Consider the following 23,187-nt stretch of genomic DNA (forward strand, 5'->3'; position numbering starts at 1 on the left):
ACGGTTCCTGTATCGGCAAAACACAAGAATTAATAAACATGGGACACTTAACAAAACCTGAGCTAGAAAGCATATCTGTTAAGCCAAAGCCGATGAAGCAGAAAGTAGAATGATGGTTGGGGGGTGGGGGTGGGGGGAGGAGAGTGGATAAGCAATGGGTGTGAAGTTGCAGTTATGCCGGGGGAATAAGTACTAGAGAACTGCTCTACAACTTTGTGTGGGTAGCTGACAATACTGTCTTGCACACTTAAAAATGGATTGAAAGAGTGGATCTGGTGTTAAGTGGTCTTCTTACAAAAAACATATATTTAATCATTATATTTCAATTTAGCTGGAAACAAAAATCCATTCCTCTAGTTCATACTTAATGACCAGTGTTTAGACATTAAAATCTTCTCTTAATCTCCTTAGAATATCTCCATCCTTTTTTTTTTTTTAGGACTTTCATATGCAGAGTAAATGGTAATTAAAATGTGCAGGATGACAAGATGGAGCAAACAGTGCTTGTACCACCAGGACCTGACAGCTTCAACTTCTTCACCAGAGAATCTCTTGCGGCTATTGAGAGACGCATTGCAGAAGAAAAGGCTAAGAATCCCAAACCAGACAAGAAAGATGATGACGAAAATGGCCCAAAGCCAAATAGTGACTTGGAAGCTGGAAAGAACCTTCCTTTTATTTATGGAGACATCCCTCCAGAGATGGTGTCAGAGCCGCTGGAGGACCTGGACCCATACTATATCAATAAAAAAGTGAGTGCTTTTTATCAGGCATATTTTACTGCTAATTGCCTACTGCATACCTTGGACTATTATAGCATCAACATGTGCCAAATTAGCAGAAAGTCCTTCTGTTTAAGAAATAAAACACATTTGTGTGTGTTTTATGCATATGTATCCACAAGAAAGAAATTGATTATATCATAACAGATGGAGCTGTCCCAAATGCACCACAACAGGTACCTAAAAATAAATGTATGATGTAGGCAGGCAGCTAATTTAACAAATTAAAAGTTCTCCCCAGAGACTGAATTTCCTATACAATTTTATGTGTTTTCTGCTCTTGAAAATCCTGAAATTATCAAAAGTGATAAAGATTTCAAAAATATTAGTATTAATTTCTCATGGAACAAAATTTGATGCCACAAGGGTTTCAATTTCTATATTATGTTATATATAATAAATCAATTCCCTGCAGAAACTTTTTCCTACTTAGAAAAGAACATTCCTATACAAACTACAGTTTTAAAAATTATTCAGAGCAAATAATAATGTACTTTTTCCACTTGGATCCATGTATCTTTGGAAAGTATCATGTTTAGCAGTAACAGCCATTAAAACTCAGTTGTATCGGGGCGCCTGGGTGGCTCAGTTGGTTAAGCGACTGCCTTCGGCTCAGGTCATGATCCTGGAGTCCCGGGATCGAGTCCCACATCGGGCTCCCTGCTCGGCGGGGAGTCTGCTTCTCCCTCTGACCCTCCTCCCTCTCGTGCTCTCTATCTCTCATTCTCTCTCTCTCAAATAAATAAATAAAATCTTAAAAAAAAACACCTCAGTGTATCAATTAACTGAACTATGAAACAAACAACTGAATTGCTGTATCACAGTGTTAAATCAAAATTTAAATAATGAAAGTTATTCAGCCATTTTTCTCAATATTATTAATACATAAAATAAAATTTTGCTTAAAATATTTTTATTTCAAAAAAATTATTTAGGTTTTTGGTGAAAGTATATTGATACTGGTAAGAATTAACAAAAATATAGTATTCTGGAAGAACTTATAAAATGATATTTAAAAGCCTGCATTTTCTGTATCTGTGCTTGAAATGAATACCTTGTATTAAGGACCCAGTCTTTCATTATGACCATGATTTCACTAAACCAAGAAGGAAAGTGTAGAAAAGGATAAAATTTTTAAAAAGTGTCATATTGATTTTAGATTAAACTTATGACTAGTTAATGTGCAACATTTTATTATCTTTTTCACCTCTGTGAACTCTTCATAGTAGGGTGAGGCAAAGAGATTGTAACTGAGCAAATAAAATTTTTTAGTTAAACATGAGCCCTAAAATATCCTCCAAACTTTTAGGGACCCTCTTGGTTGCTGGCACAGTTCTATATCAAGTTAGTCCTTACTAAATGTGTAAGCTTGGCGATTTTATTATGTGGATTTGAGACAGTTTTACAAATCGCTTCTTATTGACTACTGTAGTTTCAGAGGTAAAAAATCTCACTATGTTCAGATTTTTTTTTTTAACTTTTCAGGATGTAACTAATTTTAGTACTTAATTTCCCTTTTTAAAAACTGCTTTGCCCATTATACAGTAAAGAAAGAGATAAAAATCATTTTCTATAGATTTCATTATCTTTTATTTAACTTCCCTCTTTAACAGTATTGTTAAATCTTAGCAGGTAAGAATTTATCCATTTCATAACTACCATTTAAATTATAAGTTGCACTTATCACTGTCAGTCCTTTGAAAATTAATTTAATATAATATCTGAAAAGCTAAAACCCAAATTAAGCAAATGATGAGGGGTTTATATTTGTATAAGGAAAGCAACAATGCAAATAATTCAATTATACAAACATTTTAACTTACTTGAAATTGCTTCGTTCTTGAAGTAGTGACTGACTCTGATGTGTTTCTAAACAGACACTCACACCGTAGAGTTTGTTTCTTTATTTTTTTAGCCTGTTTAGAGGTGCTGTTATCATGGGTGAGGGGGCTCCATCCTCAGCCAGGCTTTTGCTACCCCCCCCAACATCCATGCCCCCTCTTTCTGGTAATAATCACAACCTAAAAATTATTAAAGCTACCCAGAGTCTACCCCTTCCTCAACAGGGCTGAAATCTAGCATCGCAGCTCATACACCCTGTCCTTATTTGTAAAACAGTAAATGAATACTTTGAGAAAGACCAAACTAATACATGTTGACAAGGGCAGCAATTCCTTATGTGGAAACCAGATTACCCAATCAATCTTTCCTTTAAATTAAAGAGTTTTCTGACTGATAACAGTTGTTGTCTTGAGGGAGTGTCCCCAAACAAAACACCCCTTGATTGGTTTATAACAAATGATACATAAGAAAGGATATGAAGGCAGGTAGAAAAGGAAATTGTGCAAACCCTTTCAAATAGTTAAAAGAAAGGTCTTCAAACTGAGGATGAAAGACCAGCTCTGAAGGAATGACTAGTCAGCCAGATTCTTGTGCTAAAGTAACCCTTATAAACTTTGTTAGGTTCACATTCCAAGTTGCCTCTAACATCATCTATCCTTATCTTCAAATGTACATTGTGTGAGGAAGGAAAAACATTTTGGCATTTTGGAATAAATCACATTGTGCAAGCAGGACAACCTGATAAGAGAAATATTGTTATCAGGAAGGAGTGTTCCCCAAGGTAAGGCAAGTCCGTTGCCTTAACACTGGGCTGACATCAAGCAAGTCTTCAAATGTAATCCATTCAACAGCAATATAAATGAAACTGCAGCACTGAAACCCTTAGAAACTGACATTGCATGCTTAGGACACACTGCTAAGCTATGTGTTTAAAATTTCTTTCTTTTACATTTTCATGTTAAGACTTTCTATAGTTGCCATGACACTGGCTTCCAGTCTTAAATTTTCTTTCCATAATTGGATTATTCCAGTATTGAGGAGTAGCCTTAAATTCTAAATTAATTTGCTCTGACTAAAGTTGGAATGCTTAGAAAATTAATAGTCTTTTAAAAAATAATATTTCTTTTGATATTTGATAACCAATTTTATTTTCTGACTTGGGTATCTGAGATCAGCAGGGTGATCTTCATTAAAACAGTGGATGACACACACACGGTTCACCTGGCATAGACAAAGCATCTAATGGTGGAAATGTCACTGGAGAAAATGCTTCTTGGGATGAAATTTCCCACTATTCCTGATAACGGGGATGTGGATTTTATTGCCTGAGTGAGTTGGAATATACAAATATAACCTTCCCTAAGGTTTAACTCAAGTACGATAATTAATGTGCCATTTATATCTATATACAAAGTCTCTAGTTTCTTTCTTATTAATATATAGAATAAACAAAGCAAGCCTACAATAAAAATGGTTGCAGAATCTATTCCTTGGGTTATATTTTAAAATACAGTGGTATCCATATAAGAAATTTATATGTAGGGAATAGGAACAACACAAACCACACTAAAGCCCTCTGTGATCTTCTAAAAAGACAATGTCAGTAAGCTTATGGAAATGTCATTGCCAATGGTGTATTTTCAGATGGCATATGCCCACATATTTTTATCTTCTTTGCCCTAGTTTAAAATGTGCAAGTTATATAATGTTCGAGAGTTCTACTAAAATTGTTAAAGTAGCTTAATCCATGGTCAGTGATGTTGTAGTAACAACTGGAGAGATAGTAGCAATCATCTCATGAACATTCCTGATGCATGGAAGCATTTCCAGACCCTCAGAGGTTTTAAGCCTTCAGCAGTCCATGGTAAGAACCAAAAAATAAAATAACAGTGCTATCAGAATACAATCACAGAATTTTTCCATCTCATGTTAGCTGTGGTCCAGTGCTCTTCAAAACATGATTCCAGGTTGGGTTCCTTTTGTTTGTTTATTTACTTCAGCTATGTGGCAAGGCACATTTAGCTTGTAAACACACACTTTATTTTTCCTTATTTTTTTTCACTTTTCTTTTCACAGCTTGGGTTAATTTTGTACCATTTGGCTATACATTCAAATTCTTCACCTACTCTTTATTACAGAAAGCTTCTTTCTTCTCATGTTCTTCTAAAAGTTACAGATGACTCATTAGTACCATGGAAGAAAATATCCTTTGTGACAGTGTCCTGGAAATAGAATGAGGTATTTTAGATCTGTAGTGAAAATGGATGTTTGTTAATTATGGAATATAGATATGTATCCAGTTAAAAATGTATTCTTTCCTTGATTGTCTCATGGGCCATCTATGAACAACTTATTCTCCCTTTTTCTCAGCTCTTCTAAAAAAGATGTGTACTGCCTCTTTATTGGAGCTGCATGAAGGGTCATATATGAATTTGTGATTTCAAATTCATGCCTGGTCTGTTATTGCTACAGGAATTTTAAATTGTTATATTGGGTAGAGGGAGTTTTTTGTTTCGTTTTTAATTGGGATTAGGGAGTTTTTCTTGCAGAAGTAACTTAATAGAAAAGTAGTTTAATAGTAATTTAATCAGAAAAGTAGATGGTAAATAAAAGCTTATGATTCCATAAATTGTCTTATGAACAGGCCCCAATTTATAACTTTTTTTTTTTTTTGGCATATCATTAGCTCCTCTAGAACTAGCAGTCCCCAAGGCTCTCCCTTCCACCCAAGGCACTATAGTTGATTTCCAAATCTTTCTCCTCTTCATCCATTATTTCTTCCTTGTGCCCCTTTCTTCCTTGTCACCTCCCCACCTCTGGCTCAGGAACAATCCCCAGATGATGATGATGATGGTAGTGAAATAATGGTTAGCATTTATTAAGCACCTGCTATATTAGGAAGAAACCATTCAATTGAGAGTGACAAAAATCCAACAGAAACTAGTTTTTGAAAACGAACAAGCTAACTAATTAATTAATAAATAAATGTATGTGTGGGGCGAATCTCGTTTTAATATCAAAGGATCCAGCAGCTAAAAGGACAACAGCAGGACACAGTCCTTTTCCATTTTGGGCTCTACTTTCTCCTATGCGGGCTGCATTCACGGGTTGACTCTTGCCACAAGATGGCGGAAGTCGCCACAGGTAGCCGCAAGCTAACATCCTACAGCCTAAGAACCCCAAGAAAAAGCTCACTTTCTTTTTCAAAAGCTCCAACAAAAATCCCAGAATCGGTTCTAATTAGTTCCCATGACCTCCTCTGAACCGGTTCCTGTAGGCTGGGGTATATGATGGGCTCATTGACCAGATTAATGGCACATGTTGACTTACGTTGCCAAGGGGTGGGTCAGCACCACCCGAGCCACACGGGCAGACAGTGTAGAGCAGAGGTGTTCTCCAAAATTTCGAGAGATGGAGCCTGCTGAAGAAGCCATGCCAGGCAGGCAAAAATTATAACTCTGTCCTTAAAGCACTACTATCAGGATATTTACAGTTCCTCTTCAATCCTCATGTCCTTCCAAGATAACTCTTGTCTTTATTTCAAAATAATGAAACTGAGGTGAAGTAATTTGCCTCAGATCACAAAGCTATTAAGTAACGCACACTAGATTTAAAACAGATCTGTCAGCTTCTGTGGCTCATGGCCAGGCCACTTCGGGTGTGCAGTCTTTGCACTGATAATGCCGATGGAAAAGAAAAGTCAGTAATAGAATATAAATAAGCTGATTGCTGCTTTTCCTGCCTCTCTACTCACACCACTTTGCAAGCTGTACCCCTCATCTCCTAGGTTGGCAATATTTCCCAAACCCGACTTGTTGCTTCCCTATTTCTCTCAATCAGGGGCATGTCCTGTCTTTGTAAAAATTAAAATCTTTAAGACTCCCTAGGTTTATATCAACTTCTAAAATAATTAGAAAATTACATTTCCCACCAGATTCTAATAGGGTGATAAACACTTTTTTTTTTCAAGAGGACAGATTCAGGAAACTTAAAGTATGTGCCTCTGTAAAGAAATGCATTTAATTTGGGATTTGAAGGGTAGTAAGGAGAGGAGAGAGAAGTCTTCCAGGGAAAGGGAACAGCGTACAGGCAGACATACAATATAGCTGGGCTGTAATAAGTAGGAAGAGAGTAAGATGTGGTTGGGGAGGTGGGCCAAGGCTAGATAAAGGTGCTCGGGAGTGCATTATTAAAGAGTTTGAAGTTTAAGGGCAAAATGAATTGTCAGTAGCACTTAAGTTACAGGAGTGACATGGTCCACTTTTATCTTTTTAACGATCAAGTTGGGAGTCTTTTTGGAAGCTTGGTCTAGATTTTCGACAATGAAGACCAAGAATAATGGATGGGATTTGAATCTATTTTGGAGGTGTGCAAGTATCAGATGGCATTGTTTTCTTAATATGAAACTTGGGAGGAAAGATCGAGCAATAAAGTTCCAATGTGAAAATTGGTCCTGTTTTCAACTACGCAATGTGTATGAGACCAGACAAACACTTTTAACCTTTTAATTCTCATATTTTTATGGCACTTTAGAATTCACTAAGGGCATTCACATCTTTTCTATTCAGATGTAGAAACCAACAGGGAGTAATCTGCTCAACCTTCTGACACAGCAAGTCTGCAAGAAAACTGGGCCTCAAACTAGTCCTCTCCAGTCAATGAAAAATTGAGCATATAATAATGTACCACACCCACAGTATAGGCTGAAGTTACAGGCTGGAAAATATTTGACCCCCAGATTGTATTTGCACCTGTGGTTACAGTTTCTCCTCTCCCAAGGTGAAGGCAGAGGCAGCTGCAACCCTGACTAAGAGCCCAGCGGGCACCTCCGGTGGGGTTGTCTCCAGCACTGGCCCCACCCGCACCCCAACCATTACACCCAGCTAAAGCCCAGGGACAAGCAACTTTACAGACTCCTCCCTGGGTACAAATTCTTCTCTTTTGCGTGAGCTTAAAACAGAGATTAAAAAAGAGAAGGAAAAAAAAAAAACACTGTGAGGTATTGAGCCCACAAATACATTTGGTTTGACTCATGCAATATTATTTATTTTGAATTAGTTACCAAGATCTATAAATCAAGAGATTACACACACACACTCATGCATACATGCGCACATGTATGATCTGCTTATTTTAGGAGTTCTCTTATAATATCAGGTCTGGCATCACTGGTCTGCATACCAAAAAATTGATAGGGACCTCCCACCACCTAGCCTCTGGGGCATTTTGGCTTGTGATCCCTGGCTTAAAGACTACATGTGTAATTAGGGGAAGGCCAGATACTAAAGCTTGGGTGTGCCACAGGCAGGCAAGTGCCGCAAGTTGTTCTTAGGCTGCTTATCCCTAGCCTAAAGGGAAAAATAGATAAGACCAGGATAGAAAAATAATGTTTAAATATTGCCTGCTCCCTTCAGTCATCAGGTGGTAAACCCGTGAGAAAGCTTTCCATCCCCCAGTGAGCGAGAAAAGGAGGGAAATCTTGGCCTGAATCCCCAGGTTATCACAAAATAGGCAGGGAAGTAGGTAAGACCTTTTAGAATGCCCACAGTGGGGAGAAAGAAAAAAAAAAAAGTATTAGATGCCATGGAGTTGGCAGATGAGGAATGTTGCCGGAGCTATGCATTAATGAAATCTCCTGACTTTCTATGAAGTTCTTTACATCCAGAACTTCTGAAACATCTCTCCTCCTGCCATGTGGCTCTCAATTCAGCCCCTCCCTTCTAAATCTCTTCTCAAACCACCAGCTGAGAACCAGGAAAAGGTTGAATCCTCTTTCTGGCAGAAGAGGGTGCCAGGGAATTTCCCTCGTTCACATGCCAGGGCAACAGCAAGGGGAAAGGTGCATCTGACAGCCCAACTTGGAATTCTTTTGCTATTTGCAAGTCACAAGTTCTTTTACACGGTGATAAGATTTCATAGTACCATTAACACAGGATTCCTTTTCATTAGGAGTTACAGAGGCTTTTGAGTGGTATGTAAATATATATGTCTATGTGTATATGTATGTATATGTATATATTGTTTCTGTGGGAAAATATATTCAAAGTTTCAAACAACTGATTTCCAAATATACTTTTGGAGCATAGCGTATGTACAAGTTGAAAATTGTTTAATTTAGAGGCTAAAGCAAAAATTTAATCAACAAAGAGTGTATTCTATATTTTCTGTTGTTCATGATCATTGCTAACCTTCCTCTGTTACTTTTGCCAGGGCGTTTACTTTAAGAGCAGGCAAATGCATTAAATTTAGAGGCAGTCCTATTATTTTGGTAATTTTTGGATAATGTTTAGATAAATATAAAATTGGGCCTTAGACTGAAACTATTTACTGTAAGGAACATGGCCCCTAGATCGAAAGAAGAGTTAAGATAGTGGACATCTTTAGAAAAAGAGACTGGAAAACTGTGGCTTGTTAAGTTCAGCATCCACCTTGGGAAAAAAAAATTTATAAACAAATCACTTTCTAAAAAACTCAGAGACAAAAATCACAGATTCATAAATAGCAATTTCTACTAAACTATTCTAATATAATTGTTTCCTTATTGACTATACAGCTAGGTCAAGGGGAAGGATTTTATTGCATGTGTACAACATAATCTTTGACACTTTGGGCAACTTTAAGTGTTGCCCATTAACAGATACGGGTTCACAGCTCTGCTACTGAAGAATCACCTAAGGGATTTACTAAAAATACACAATACTAGGCATACTGAACTGCAATCACGGCAACTTTATGAGCTAAGAATATGTATTCCCATTTTTCAAAAGAGACAAATGAGCCACAGGAAAATGAAGTAACTTGCCTAGGATCGCACTGCTGGAAGGCTGCGGAGTCACCTTTGAGCCAGACATCTGACTCCAGAGTCTGCACTCTCAATAACAACAGGAGTTCAAATAAATCCTACTTCCCATTTTCCTACTGTTGCTCTCCAGATTGTCAGACTGTCGAGTAAGAGCGGTGTTTGCCTTTAAGATCAGAACTGGTTGTACCTTGCTGAAGAGAGTTGAAGCAAGCTGGGCAATGCATGGTGTACGTCTAGGTCTGTGTTGCCAAATGCAATAGACATTAGCCAAGTGTGGCTACGGTACTTTACATGTGGTGAATCCAGATTTCGAAGACTCGGAATTGCTATGAAAAGAAAAAAAAGATGCAAAACACCTCAATAACTTTTAATATTGATTTCACGAAATGATAATATAATGGATATAGTAGGTCAAAGAAAACATTACTAAAATTAATTTCACTGGCTTCTTTACTGTTTAAAAACATGGCTCTCAGAATATTTAAAATCACATATGGGCTCAGGTTTGTAATTCACATAATATTTCTATTGGACAGCTCTGATGTAGGTAAACCTTCGCTTATCCTTCTAGATTTTCTTCTGTTGGCTGACATAGTTGAACATTTACTAGTATATAAAATTCTTGGGGTCATGTCTCTTTGTTTTCCCTGTAAACCGTAGCACAGAGCTTTGCAAATATTGTGCCAAACAGTTCATAACCATCTTTTGCACTGAAGTTTAATTAAATTAATATTTGGACCTGAACTAGTTCCATGATACTTTCCAGGTGTTTGCCATGCTCATACATATTAACAGCTTATCATATAGGAGCTCAATAAATGTTACTTGAGTTTAATTATTTATGAAGCGGTAAGTGACAAACCTGACCACCATCTAATGTATGAAAAGTTCTCCTCATACAAATGTATCCTTAAAGTGATATTTCATATATGGAATCTCCTTTCTGATTCAGTCAAAACGCTATGTTTTGAAATTTGTTCTGAGATACATGATTATTCATACGTTAAAATGTTTCATGAGTTTTCTATAGCCATGGGCTCTAAAGAGAAGCCTATTTCAAGCTCGATGCTATTTCTCAGCCTTTTTCCTCCACTACCAATTTTGAACTTTTTCTTTGGTATTGAAGTGACTTCGTGCAGTAAATATTATCCTGAGGAGTTGTGATAATGAAATTTTTATTGAACTAATTAGATTCAAAAGATGCTAGGGTACTTCACTCTAATAAGCCATCCAATACATTCTTTTAAAAAGTCAATACTAAACTATACATTTAGAATTCAGTTAAGATGGTAAATTTTATGTTACATGATTATTGGTAAATGCCTTAAGAAACACAGAGTCAGAATCGTTCATTATATGTTATTTATGTTACTGTATGTTGCCACTTTATTTTTTTGTCTGAACACTGCTAATTGCTTTTAAATATATCTAATTTTTGGAATGTGATTCCATTCGCATTCATGGATCCTAGGTTCTTTGGGGGCTTTGAGCTTTTCCTCCGTGCTAAAAAAGCACTGTATGAGATGAGCAGTCAATTGGGATTAGAATTCAATGTGTCAGCTAACTCAGAAATCCCAGTACAGAATTTAGCACTCCTGGTCAACAGATACTCTCCAGGGAGCTTGGCTTTCAAAAATCAATTATTGGATCGTGTCCCTCTAACTCAAGAGCGGGTTTGATGGTGACTGTTTTTATTTCCTATTACCCATGGAGTGATGATATTTATTTTAAAGAATAAGGGGTTAAAAAATAATTTCAAAAAAATGTATTAGTCCTATTGAATGATTTTGCATTCTACAGGACTAATTTTCAAGATATTTGAATTGGGAAGGCTGAAATCACTACAAAAGGAATGTAGTATCTTATGAGTCTTAGGATGAAATGAAATATGCACCCAATTTAAGATTCTCACTTAACTCAGGTGTTTAAAATATTAAGACAATAAATAAATTCTCTTGGCTAAATACCTTATGTATGATAAAATTGCAGGTAAGTATCAGGTACAAGGTAAGTGACACCCTTGGATGTCCTCTCTAGTTAGAGATCCAGTGACAGCTTGTCTGCATGGTACACATTAGAAGTCACAACATTGGAATAGTTCATTATGACAAATAACAGAAGTAGGCAATAGAGTTTAAATGGTTTATACTTTTATACTTCTATGTTGTGTTCCTATCTTACAGACTTTTATAGTATTGAATAAAGGGAAGGCCATCTTCCGGTTCAGTGCCACCTCTGCCCTGTACATTTTAACTCCCTTCAATCCTCTTAGGAAAATAGCTATTAAGATTTTGGTACATTCATATCCTTTTCAAGTGATCAATGTTAACTATTTGTGTGTAAAAATCTATAAGTGCTTTGTAGCTAGATATAAAACTGGCTTGGGAAATGTCATATTCTATGGCTTTTATCACTCATTTTGTATCTTCTTTTGTCATATAAGCCTTATTCTTACAGTTTATTAGTCACATGGATATCTCTGAAACTTACAAAGTCTTTAATATTCTATACATATATCTTTCAAATATATATGATACATCACTCTGTAACCTTTTGATATATAGATATATAGATATATCTTCCTAAAAAATACTTGTATGGATTGAGTCTTACAAATGTAGTGTAAGGTGGCTATATTTATCCTTACCATCATTGTACCAAGTTTGTGATGATCTAGAATTTGCAGTGAATAATGATATAATAACAGAGAAATCTATTTCCAGAGCCAAGTTTAGACATATCTATTATATAAAGCATTTTAGTGTACCTTAGAATAAACCTTTAAGTATATTTTCTGTGGGAGAATGTCAGGGATCTTTGGCCAATACTTAGTTAATTCTTGAACTTTCCTAATGAAATCCATGAGGAAATACTGCAATATTGGCTGAATTTCAAATTCAAGTCATTGAATTATGGCTCTGTCATGGAAAACTGATTGCTTAGTAAAGACTCTGGAAGTTAATGAAAGAAGCTGAGATTATATTTCCAAATGGTCTTTAGGGATTTGACTTTGAGATTTCCACTGGTGTTAAAAACGGACTCCAACTAAATTAATCTATTCATATTCATTGGCAAAAAAAAACAACTTTATTTCTGATTATGTCTCCTTTGACGACTTTGGTGATAATAAATATAAAAATACTGTTGTAATTTTCATAAACACATACTACCTGATTTTTTTTAAAAAAAGATTCTAAATCTGAAAAGGCCATTCTATTTTTAACCTGATAGCAAGTGATTCCTTGGTGGTATAAATATAATGTTATTAATATTAAAAGATTCAAAACATAAAAATTATATGTTCAAGGTTTTTACATTCGTGGAGGTTACCTTATCCTAGTTTGTACTCCTAGTGCCATCATGTGGTCATTTGGTGAAAACTTCCTTTTCAGTTATGGAAAATTTTTGTTTTGGCAGTAAACTGTAGTGGAAAGAATATTTGATATGAAGGCAGGAAACTTGTGTTCTACTCCTCAGCCAAGTTATCTAATTTCTCTAGAGCTTAGGTCTTATTTCTCTGATTTCTGAAATATAGTGATTACACTAGGTGTTTTTCAAGGTCCCTTTCAGCTCCATAATTCTGTTACGTTTAGTCATTCGTTTGAGCTAACACTTGGATTGTATCTACTAACATTTAGGCCTGTGCCGACTACCCTACACATTTTAACTCATGTAATCTTCACCTCAAACTGACAAGGTCTATACTTGATTAGCTACACTGTGGGAAAGTCAGTGGAGACATAAGATTCCGTGGCAAGTGACTTGCCCAAGATCACATTTATGTTGAATTTTAATTACATTCATATCACTTTAAGTCCTGGCCTTCTGGAATTTTCACTTTTATTCACATTCAGTATGGCTGCACTTGAACAAATCAGTCAAAATGGAGCAATCCCACGCTCAGCACCATGCTGTACTTTGACTACATATTTCTTAGTGTATCAAACTTATTCTATAGCATGTATTTAAGAAATTACAATATTGCATATATGTGCCTTCCTTCCCAATTTACTATTTTAGTCACCTGAATTAGTTCAAATTCAAATTAGTTCAAATCAGTTTTCCCTGCTCAAAATCTGTGCCACTCCAGATTGCACAGTTTTCCCACTAAAGTTCTCTGGGAAGTAAAGATATTGATTCAATAATAGTATCAAAAGCAACGTTTTATACTCAGATCAAGCTTTCTCATACATTATCTCACTTCATCTCTACAACTGCTTTCTGAGGGTGATATTATTGCCACATTTTAGAGATGACAAAACTGAAATTTAAAGAAATTAGATAATTGCCCAAAAACGTGTGAGTCACTGCATCCTGACTAAACTCCAGTTTGAGCTTCCAATGTTAGTTTTATATAATATAGTACATGGATTTGGATTTTCTTTTGTGTGTTCCTTAACAATTACCTACATTATTCAGCATGCTAATTATGTGCACTATTTTGACAAACTGTGTGTTTATGACAATGAGTAACCCTCCTGACTGGACAAAGAATGTAGAGTAAGTTCAACTGATATTTAAACCACCTACTATGTGAGCGCGCGTGTAGAGAGAACTATATAGATATACAGACGTATAGGATTTTGAAACTATGCCTCAATGTACTTTCCAAACAAAACGGAAGAGTGTTTTTATTAAAGCCATTTCTAAGCCCACATACAAAGCAGGAAGACAAATGACATTGGCCCTCGGGCCTGCTGCCATTAGATCTAATATCTGTCGTCCGCCTATATTTGATGGTGATCAGAATCCCCTCACCCTTGTACACTCACCGTTTTTCCTTTAGGATCTATAGCAGCCAAAGCAAATGTGATGAAAGCGATGGCAGAAATAAACCAATATGGTAGATCTGGATTCCAGTTAAATTCCAGATGAAGTCAGTGAGTTCAGAGTTTATCGGGGGCTATTACACAGGCCATAGGAAGACCGTGTTAAGCCTCTTCGAGTTTTCATTGCCATCGAGCACATCCACTTCATGTCAGGCCTCTGTCAGTTTTAAGCGTTGTCATCAAAAAATTCACTGAAAAAAAAAAAATCCCCAAATTTGGGATTTTACAACTGGAAAATTCAATAAACTGAGGGCTACACTAACTGAAGTAAAAGTAATGGTAGTGTTTTTGAAAACTGGAAGCATTACTAACTGCACTGACGGCGTTGCTCTGGGTCACCTCTGAGGGCAGAGAGGCTGGATTTGTGTTACGGGCTGCTGGGGAGGCTCACCCTGCCCAGTTTGTAACTACTATTGCCCTATGGTTGCTGACCCTGAAAACAACAACCACGAGGGCATTCCCAAGAGCCCCTTCCCTTCCTGGACACTTCCAAGTTGGAGCCAATCAGAAACAGAGATCCTACAGGAAATCATAAAATTTACATACAAAGAATACCTAAAGTATTGAAGTTAACATGTGAGGTCCATCCATCTTCAGTCCCCCTGGTTTCTGTGACTTTGATCTCTAACTTCTGAGTAGAAGGTCAAAACTTTGGAAACATCTAAATTTCTGAATTAGCCCAACATTTTATTCTAGGTTAAATTTTCACCTCTTACGACCCTAGAATTATCCCATTTTGAGGTTAACAAAATCCTTTTTCCAAGTTAGTTAACTGTCTTATTTGTAGAAAGACAAAACCACAATACTTGCTAACTTGTCGGTGTTCTCGCATTCATAAAACATGATTGAAATTAGCTTTTTACTTTCTAAGGGAAAATCATTTTATGCTTCTGCAATATTATTATCCATCATGTGAACGTACTGGGTAATTTTCAGGAGGTTCTTTCTATTCATTTATGTCAATACCAAGACATCTCAGACAGTAGCTACATAGACTTTATACAGCATGTATTTCCTACTCTGCCTTTATGACACTTTAAAAACAACTCTTCATATCTTAGGGAGTGAATTTAAATTTAGGGGTATGTTTTATGTCCATGAAAATAACATCAACCTGCTTAGATTCCTTTTTTAATATTCTCTATTCCAATGGCAGAGTGATAAGAAATTGATATGCTATAAAAGAAAACTATTGCTTTATCAGTTCTTTTTGGATACTTACCTCCAGGTACACCTTCACAGGAATATATACTTTTGAGTCACTTATAAAAATTATTGCAAGGGGCTTCTGTTTAGAAGACTTTACTTTCCTTCGGGACCCGTGGAACTGGCTCGACTTCACTGTCATTACATTTGCGTAAGTGCCTTTTTGAAATTGTAAGATAGAATATGGTTTGGCTTTCTATGCGTGCTTATGTTTTTAAAAAGTAAGCTTGCTTTAACTGAAAAATACCTTGGTGTGATTTATACATTTAAGCTCCTGATTTGGTTTAGCACAACAGAGGTCAAAGTGGCATTTCATTTTGGCATATAACCTCTGCAGAGGGTTGAAGTTACAGTTTCCACGTGTAACAAACATGTCAGCAGACCTCAAAGCTGCCACTTGTTCAACACACACACAACCGCCTCCCACATGCACACAATATGAAAGCACAGGTGTATTCATAATCCATCAGTGAAAATGACTTTAAAAAATTATAGCCACAAACCACAGCTGGCTGCACAAATTTTCATTGACCTTATCTATATTATGTATTCTCTCTGTCTTCTTTTTTTTCAAGATTTTATTTATTTTTTTTTTGAGAGAGAGAGAGAGAGCGCGCGCAAGCAGAGGGAGGGGGAGGGACAAGTAGACTCCACGCTGAACACAGAGCCTGACTCATGGCTCCATCTCACAACCCCTGGGCTCGTGACCTGAGTGGAAATCAAGAGTTGGATGCTTCACCAACTGAGCCACCCAGACACCCCTCTTTCTGTCTTCTTTTATTAGTTTGGTAGAATAATGGAAAATAAGCATCTATGAGCATCAAAACCTTCTGACAGATAAAACTAATGGGAAAAAATAAGGTACTTAATATATTATGTATCTAATATAGTAAATTATTATTTCATCAGCAAAGTGATTTTTAAGACTTACGGGCAGACACATTCTCTGTCTCTTCCTATTCCTCACCTGATCCCATTTCTTTCTTCCTCTTTTCTTTCCCTCTGCAATTTTTTTTTTTGTATCATTCTTTACCCTCAACATAAACCTTCTTATCTTCATCTCCCATCCAGATACACTCAGTAATATGCACAATTTTTCTATCCATCCCCCTTTTTTTTCTAGTGGTAAACTCCCCCAAGGAAGAACAGACTCAGAAAAGTAATTGAAGGCCATTCAGGAGTAGGTGAAATTAGTGTGGAGGAAGGTGGTCCACCTGCCCTCACCGTTCCTTCAGGAGCTGATTTTCTTGGTCTTTGTAGGCACAATGGGGTAGACAGGAGGAGAAGTAGGGCTGACATACTCAGGGCTCCAAATGCTGCCTGTCTCATCTTAATTCCATAACTAGTTAGGATAAGCCAATTCTTCCCCATTCCTTCTGGCCACAGTTCAAAAGAAAGCATATTGGGACAATTGTTTTGTGAGACTAAAGTAGCAGTAATAGGAGGGACACCATTGAGCCCTCAAAAAATCTTGTTCTTACCTTGCCCAACTTTCACTTAGGAATTGCACTAGAAAAACCTTTACATGTACAGATAGTCTGTAAGGCAATCTGCTTTTTCCTGCCTAAATTTCTCTTGGATGATTCCGTGCCTTTTTTTGTTTTCTAACTGAAACCCTCAACCTCTAGCCAAGAATTATTTTCTATTTACTCAATTCTCCTTAGTTACACATGATGTTGATTATATTGCTTGCCAAAATAGCAACAGGATTATATACTTTATGAAGTTTACACCTACAAAGAGCCTTAAATTATGTAGGTTAAGAAAACAAAATTATCATTTAGAATCACCAAGAAAGTCTTTATAAAAGGCCCAAGCGAATAATATAAATCCTGCTTAACTCTTGAATAATTCTGAGTTAATTCTACAGGTATGTAACAGAATTTGTAAGCCTAGGCAATTTTTCAGCTCTTTGAACTTTCAGAGTCTTGAGAGCTTTGAAAACTATTTCTGTAATTCCAGGTAAGGAATGACTGGTGTGAAGCACAAGGCTCCTTGTACCTACAGCTCTTTCTTTGTATCCTGTTATTGTGTTGTGTGTGAACTCCCTATTACAGATACGTGACAGAGTTTGTGGACCTGGGCAATGTCTCAGCACTAAGAACATTCAGAGTTCTCCGAGCACTGAAAACAATTTCAGTCATTCCAGGTGAGAGCTAGGTTAAAAAATGGGGCTGACCCATCATGATTTTCAGTGACAGTTTCTTTGCTTGGCAGCATTACAGAAAATCAGGAATCATAATAAAGTAATCAAAATCATAATCAAAATCGAGTGCTTTACAGGAAATAATGCTTATTATTTGGACCTAAGTTTTTATGTTTTTCCACTTTTTATCACCGTAGGAGTTTAGTAGTGTTTTTCATGAGATACTGAAATATACAGTCTGTGTGTGATTTGTATTTAGAGATGCCATGTTTTGTTTTCTTTTTCTCCATGTCAGTTGTACCAGGGATTTGGTCCCTATTGAATGTACCAATTTGTAATTTTTGTTCATTGTAGGTATTGATGATGATGTATGTACAATGTAAATCCTAATATTGCTTTAAAGAAAGGAAATAAGATAATGAAGAATAGCGTGAGTCTGCATAAAGGATTTATTATCTTGAAGTGTAGTTACACCCCAAAGCACCTCCAGAATTATAGCAAAACTTTTCCTACTTATAAATAGGCATTTAAAAATATGTATTCAGGTAATTTGCTATAAAACTGATAACTGACCCTAAGGAAAGTATGGGTGAATTTCATTAGCAAAAAGGAGAAATAGAAGAGCCTTTTCTTAATATAGGCTTCATGAAGACCATGAACCTCCCATTATTTTCTCTCAACATAATGGGATATGATCTTCATTTCATTGTTTGGATCATTACGTTTCTAGAGCTTATCCCCTTAGCACTTTAGCCTACCATGAAGTGTTGCTTCTCCACTAGCATTACAATTATTTTCAGACTTACACATGGAATCTTATGTTTTCAAGAAAATTGTGTGAGGCTTCTGTTATTTCTGACCTTCTAAGTCTTCATAGTCATAGCCTTCTTTCTTTAAGGCCTGAAGACCATTGTGGGGGCTCTGATCCAGTCAGTGAAGAAGCTCTCCGATGTCATGATCCTGACTGTGTTCTGTCTGAGCGTGTTTGCGCTGATTGGGCTGCAGCTGTTCATGGGCAACCTGCGGAATAAGTGTGTACAATGGCCTCCCACCAATGCTTCCCTGGAGGAACACAGTATAGAGAGGAATGTAACTATGAATTACAATGGCACGCTTGTCAATGAAACCTACTTTGAGTTTGACTGGAAATCATATATTCAAGATACAAGTAAGAATTTTTGTTATGTGAATTTATTTTTTCATTGTTGACTTGCCTTCCACCAAGGCATGGAAAATTTTCTCAAAATCATTGCATAATTGGTTGTGATCTCTTAATCACCATATCAATGGTTTGCATATACACTTAATTATTTTACTGATAACTGTTCTGATTTTGACTCCTAAATGCCATTTTCTGTCGTTCCATTATATGGGAGGCTGAAAAATTCAGCCGCAAAGAAAGTAAGTAAAATTTTCTCTTTTATGTAGTTTTAGTATTTGCCAGTGGCAATGTTTCAAAAGCAGACAGAACATAATTCATGGGGAAAGGGACTGTCTTTTTTAAAGAAAAGTATTAAATATATAAAACTTAGTCTTTAGATGGGCTTGTATCTTTGTTATTTTAAGGTGATGAGTAATACTTAGGAAAAAAAATCAAAGAAAAATCCTTAGTGACTGGTTGTGTGGAACAAGTACGATTAGTCATAAAAAATTACTGGTAGTTGGATAATTCTTAAAGTCATGATATAATAAGAAACCTAATCAGTGTCTTTTTATAGTTGGAGATCTAGAAAATCTCTTGGATGATACAGATTAACTCTTTCATGACATTAGTGATAGGCCAACAAATAATTTACAAATAGTTACAAATCTCTAGATTAAGAAAAATACATGTCAAAGCAATACATAATATGTCCCGTATTCACTTCATATGATGCCAATAAGTCTACTGCTGTCACCAACTCCCTGAAATCTGCTATTTTTTTTCGCTTCATCTAAAATCAAGGAACTGACTATGAGGATGTCACTTAGAGTTTGTTCTCTCTAGTGAAAATGTGCTGGACTCTATTTCTCTTAGAGTCAAAGTAAAAGAAATCCTAAATATCTGAGGCATTTTCAGCTCTATAAATTTGTATTCATCATTTTGCCTAACAATACTCCATCTGTTGAAAAGATTATTTTAAATCAAATGCAAATATAAATAAAATGGTTTGTCTTTGAAAGTAATAAAAAATTAAATTTATTAAAATTAAAGATAGGGATGCCTGGGCAGCTCAGTCCGTTAGGTGGCTGCCTTCAGCTTGGGTCATGGTCCCAGGGTCCTGGGATCGAGCCCCATGTCCAGCTCTCTGCTCAGCAGAGAGCCTGCTTCTCCCTCTCCCTCTGCCCTTCTTGTGCTCTCTCTGCCTCTCTCTCTGAAATAAATAAATAAAATCTTAAAAAAAGTTAAAGATAAACTTTATGCCTGAAAGTTGTATTTTCTTCAGATTAAGTTTCTAGATCATTGACTTTAATGGATAAAACTTCATTTATAAATACCTGATATCAAAAATTCATCCAGAAACTATCATATTCCTTTCACTTCATTTCATTTTATTTATTTTTTTAAAAGATTTTATTTATTTATTTGAGAGAGAAAGAATGAGAGATAGAGAGCACGAGAAGGAAGAGAGCCAGAGGGAGAAGCAGACTCCCCGCCGAGCAGGGAGCCCGATGCGGGACTCGATCCCAGGACTCCAGGATCATGACCTGAGCCGAAGGCAGTCGCTTAACCAACTGAGCCACCCAGGCGCCCCACTTCATTTCATTTTAATTGAAAAGTTAACAAATACTATCTAAATTTTCTTGTCTATGTTCAAAGAAGTAAAGACATTAGCAATGGAAATATTTCCCATTATGTGTTTTTGTGTCCTCTATAGAACTATGCATAGAATAAATTTCAAATAAATTTCTCTGAAAATTTAACACCTAGAAAATACTTCTTTTTATAAAATCCAAAAATTTTTCTTCTTAAAACTTGATTATAGGGATACCTGGGTGGCTCAGTCTGTTAAGCATCTGCCTTTGGCTCAGGTCATGGTCCCAAGGTCCTGGGATTGAGCCCCACATCGGGCTCCCTGCTCAGCGAGAAGCCTGCTTCTCCTTCTGCCTGCCACTCCCCCTGGTTGTGCACTCTCTCTCTCTCTCTCCCCGACCCCAACAAATAAATAAATAAAATCTTTAAAAAAACAAAACAAAAAACTTGATTATTTAAATGGCATGATCTCATCCATTTTTATAGCTGTGTAGTATTTCATGTGTGTGTGTGTGTGTGTGTGTGTGTGTGTGTGTCTGTGTGTGTGTACACCACATCTTCCTTATCCATTCTTCTATTGATGGACATTTAGGTTGCTTCCATATCTTGGCTATTGCAAATAAAGCTGCAGTAAACATAGGGGTGCATGTATTTTTTCAAATTACTGTTTTCATTTTCTTTAGGTAAATAATAGTGGAATTAGAGGGTATTATTTCACTAGGCAGTGAAACAAGTCAGATTGGAGGAAGACAAATACCATCTGATTTCACTCATAAGTGAAATCTAAAAAAATATGATAACGAATGAATAAGTAAACAAAAAACAGATTCAGACCTGTGAATACAGAGCATAAACTGATGGTTGCTAGAGGGGTAGGAGTGGGAGGTTGGCCAAGGTGGGTGAAAGGGAGTGGGAGACACAGGCTTCCAGTTACAGAGTGAGTAAGTCACAGGAATCAAAGGCATAGCATTAAGAATATGTCAATGATATTGTAATAACAGTGTGTCAGGACAGAATGTAGTTTTACTTGTGAACGTAGCATAATGTATAAACTTGTGGAATCACTATGTTGTACACCTGAAACTAATGTAACATTGTCAACTTAAATTTTTAAAATGGTGATTTAATTCGATACGTTTCTCTTTTTGTCATCATTTTACTTATTTATTCAATAAACTTTATTGAAAGGCTGCTGGGCCCCAACAATAGTAATATAGAAGTAACTAATGATCAGACTTTCTTTCAAGGAGTAACAATATTTGTAAACAAATAATTACAATATAGGACAATGAGTACAATAATAATGGAAGTAGCTACCTATTCTGGTAACACAGTGAGAAAAGTTCTTAATTTTGCCATTCTTTAATGGGTAGGAAGTAGAGAATATCAAGGAACAATTCACCAAAGAAGTGTCATTTCAACTTGATATTAAAACAATCTAAAGAATTTGTCAGAGAAAGAAAGCTTTGAGACAATATTCACCTCTAGTACTTATTTTAGCCTTACTATTTAATATTTTTCATTTCATTTCTTTTAGTAGTTGACATGATTTATGCATCTTTTGCTATAAACTGCCTATGATATATTCTGGAAGTTGGTAGGTTGTAAGTTATAATTAACTGTTAAACATTTATAAATAGTGTTTAAATATACAGAAGAAAGAAAAAAATACAATCCCTCTATTTTCAAATGTGTGGCCCTTTGGAAGAACAAAGGAATTGCTGTCATGCTTATCTATTTTTACAGCATGAATTTTTTATTTTTCACAAGGTTGGTGGAAAAAACATTGATATCTTTTAAATTTTTCTGCTAGCACCTGTGATTATCACTAATTTTATATTCACAAAGAACAAATGCTTTCTACTATTAAGTATCCAATCCCTTTAATATAATACCTAGTATTTAGAGGGATAAGTGGCAAATACCTGTGTCTCTGAATGAATTATATAATGTATTTTAAAATTACTCTATGAATCCTAAAAGTGAGGCCTGATCTCGCTTTCATTTTGCAGTGTAATGCAAATGCTCATCATTTGACTTTCTTTTTTCTAACCAGGATATCATTATTTTCTGGAGGGTGTTTTGGATGCACTACTATGTGGAAATAGCTCTGATGCAGGGTAAGCCAATAATTTGTGTGTGTGTATACTTTATTAATACTTATTTGCTATAATTAAGGTTACTTCTAAGGTGAGGGATTATTTACAGAGTAGGCAAGTTTTTATGTTTCATAAGACAAGGAATAATACTTTTGCTTTAATGCTGTGTTCCTTAGGATAGTATATGTGTGCTAGAAGACAACTCTAGAAGCTTCATTGTAGGGAAAATGAGCTAGGGTATGCTAAAATGCTAATTATCAAAAGAAAATAGGTTTTTGTAAAATATTATTTAAAATGCTAGGCAATATTTTAATGATGACATCAAGAGGCTAGTCAAACTATGTTATGTCAAAAGCTGGGAAATGTATGTTACTTACTTATCATGCTTCTATCCCTTGAGATAACTTCTATCCCTTTAAATAACCAATTTTCCTGGGTAGACAAGGTTATAAGTATAGCATGCTATCAGAATAAAAAGTCAGCAGAACTTCTTGTAATACTTTCTTTTGTCCCTTTTATAGTCAATGTCCAGAAGGATATGTGTGTGTGAAAGCCGGTAGAAATCCTAATTATGGCTATACAAGCTTTGATACCTTCAGTTGGGCTTTTTTATCTCTGTTTCGACTGATGACTCAGGACTTCTGGGAAAATCTGTATCAACTGGTGAGAATCTGAAGACATACATACCGCATTTGCGTAGACGTGTATAAGAAAACCATCTTCGTTATGAAATCCAGATCACAGCAC

The 23,187-nt window shown here is 36.0% G+C and overlaps 1 protein-coding gene across 7 annotated transcripts in view; it reads left to right on the forward strand.

Moving 5' to 3' along the window:
- The first annotated feature begins 488 nt into the window (after positions 1-488).
- LOC114223140 (sodium channel protein type 1 subunit alpha) overlaps positions 489-23,187 on the forward strand; it is a 75,616-nt gene continuing 52,917 nt past the window's right edge. For 6 of the 7 annotated variants that reach the window (XM_028121912.2, XM_088022126.1, XM_088022129.1 and 3 more), the window contains exons 1-8: positions 489-752; positions 11,610-11,728; positions 13,837-13,926; positions 15,484-15,612; positions 17,519-17,610; positions 18,506-18,775; positions 22,398-22,461; positions 22,962-23,103. In XM_028121912.2, coding sequence (XP_027977713.1) covers positions 489-752; positions 11,610-11,728; positions 13,837-13,926; positions 15,484-15,612; positions 17,519-17,610; positions 18,506-18,775; positions 22,398-22,461; positions 22,962-23,103 — 1,170 coding nt within the window. The remainder of the gene's footprint in view (positions 753-11,609; positions 11,729-13,836; positions 13,927-15,483; positions 15,613-17,518; positions 17,611-18,505; positions 18,776-22,397; positions 22,462-22,961; positions 23,104-23,187) is intronic. The other variant, XM_088022128.1, reaches the window with a different exon arrangement.

The sequence above is a fragment of the Eumetopias jubatus genome, unplaced genomic scaffold, assembly GCF_037043125.1.
Source record: "Eumetopias jubatus isolate StellerSeaLion01/CBP00866 unplaced genomic scaffold, mEumJub1_p1.0 scaffold_3, whole genome shotgun sequence".
In the NCBI taxonomy this organism is placed as follows: domain Eukaryota; kingdom Metazoa; phylum Chordata; class Mammalia; order Carnivora; family Otariidae; genus Eumetopias; species Eumetopias jubatus.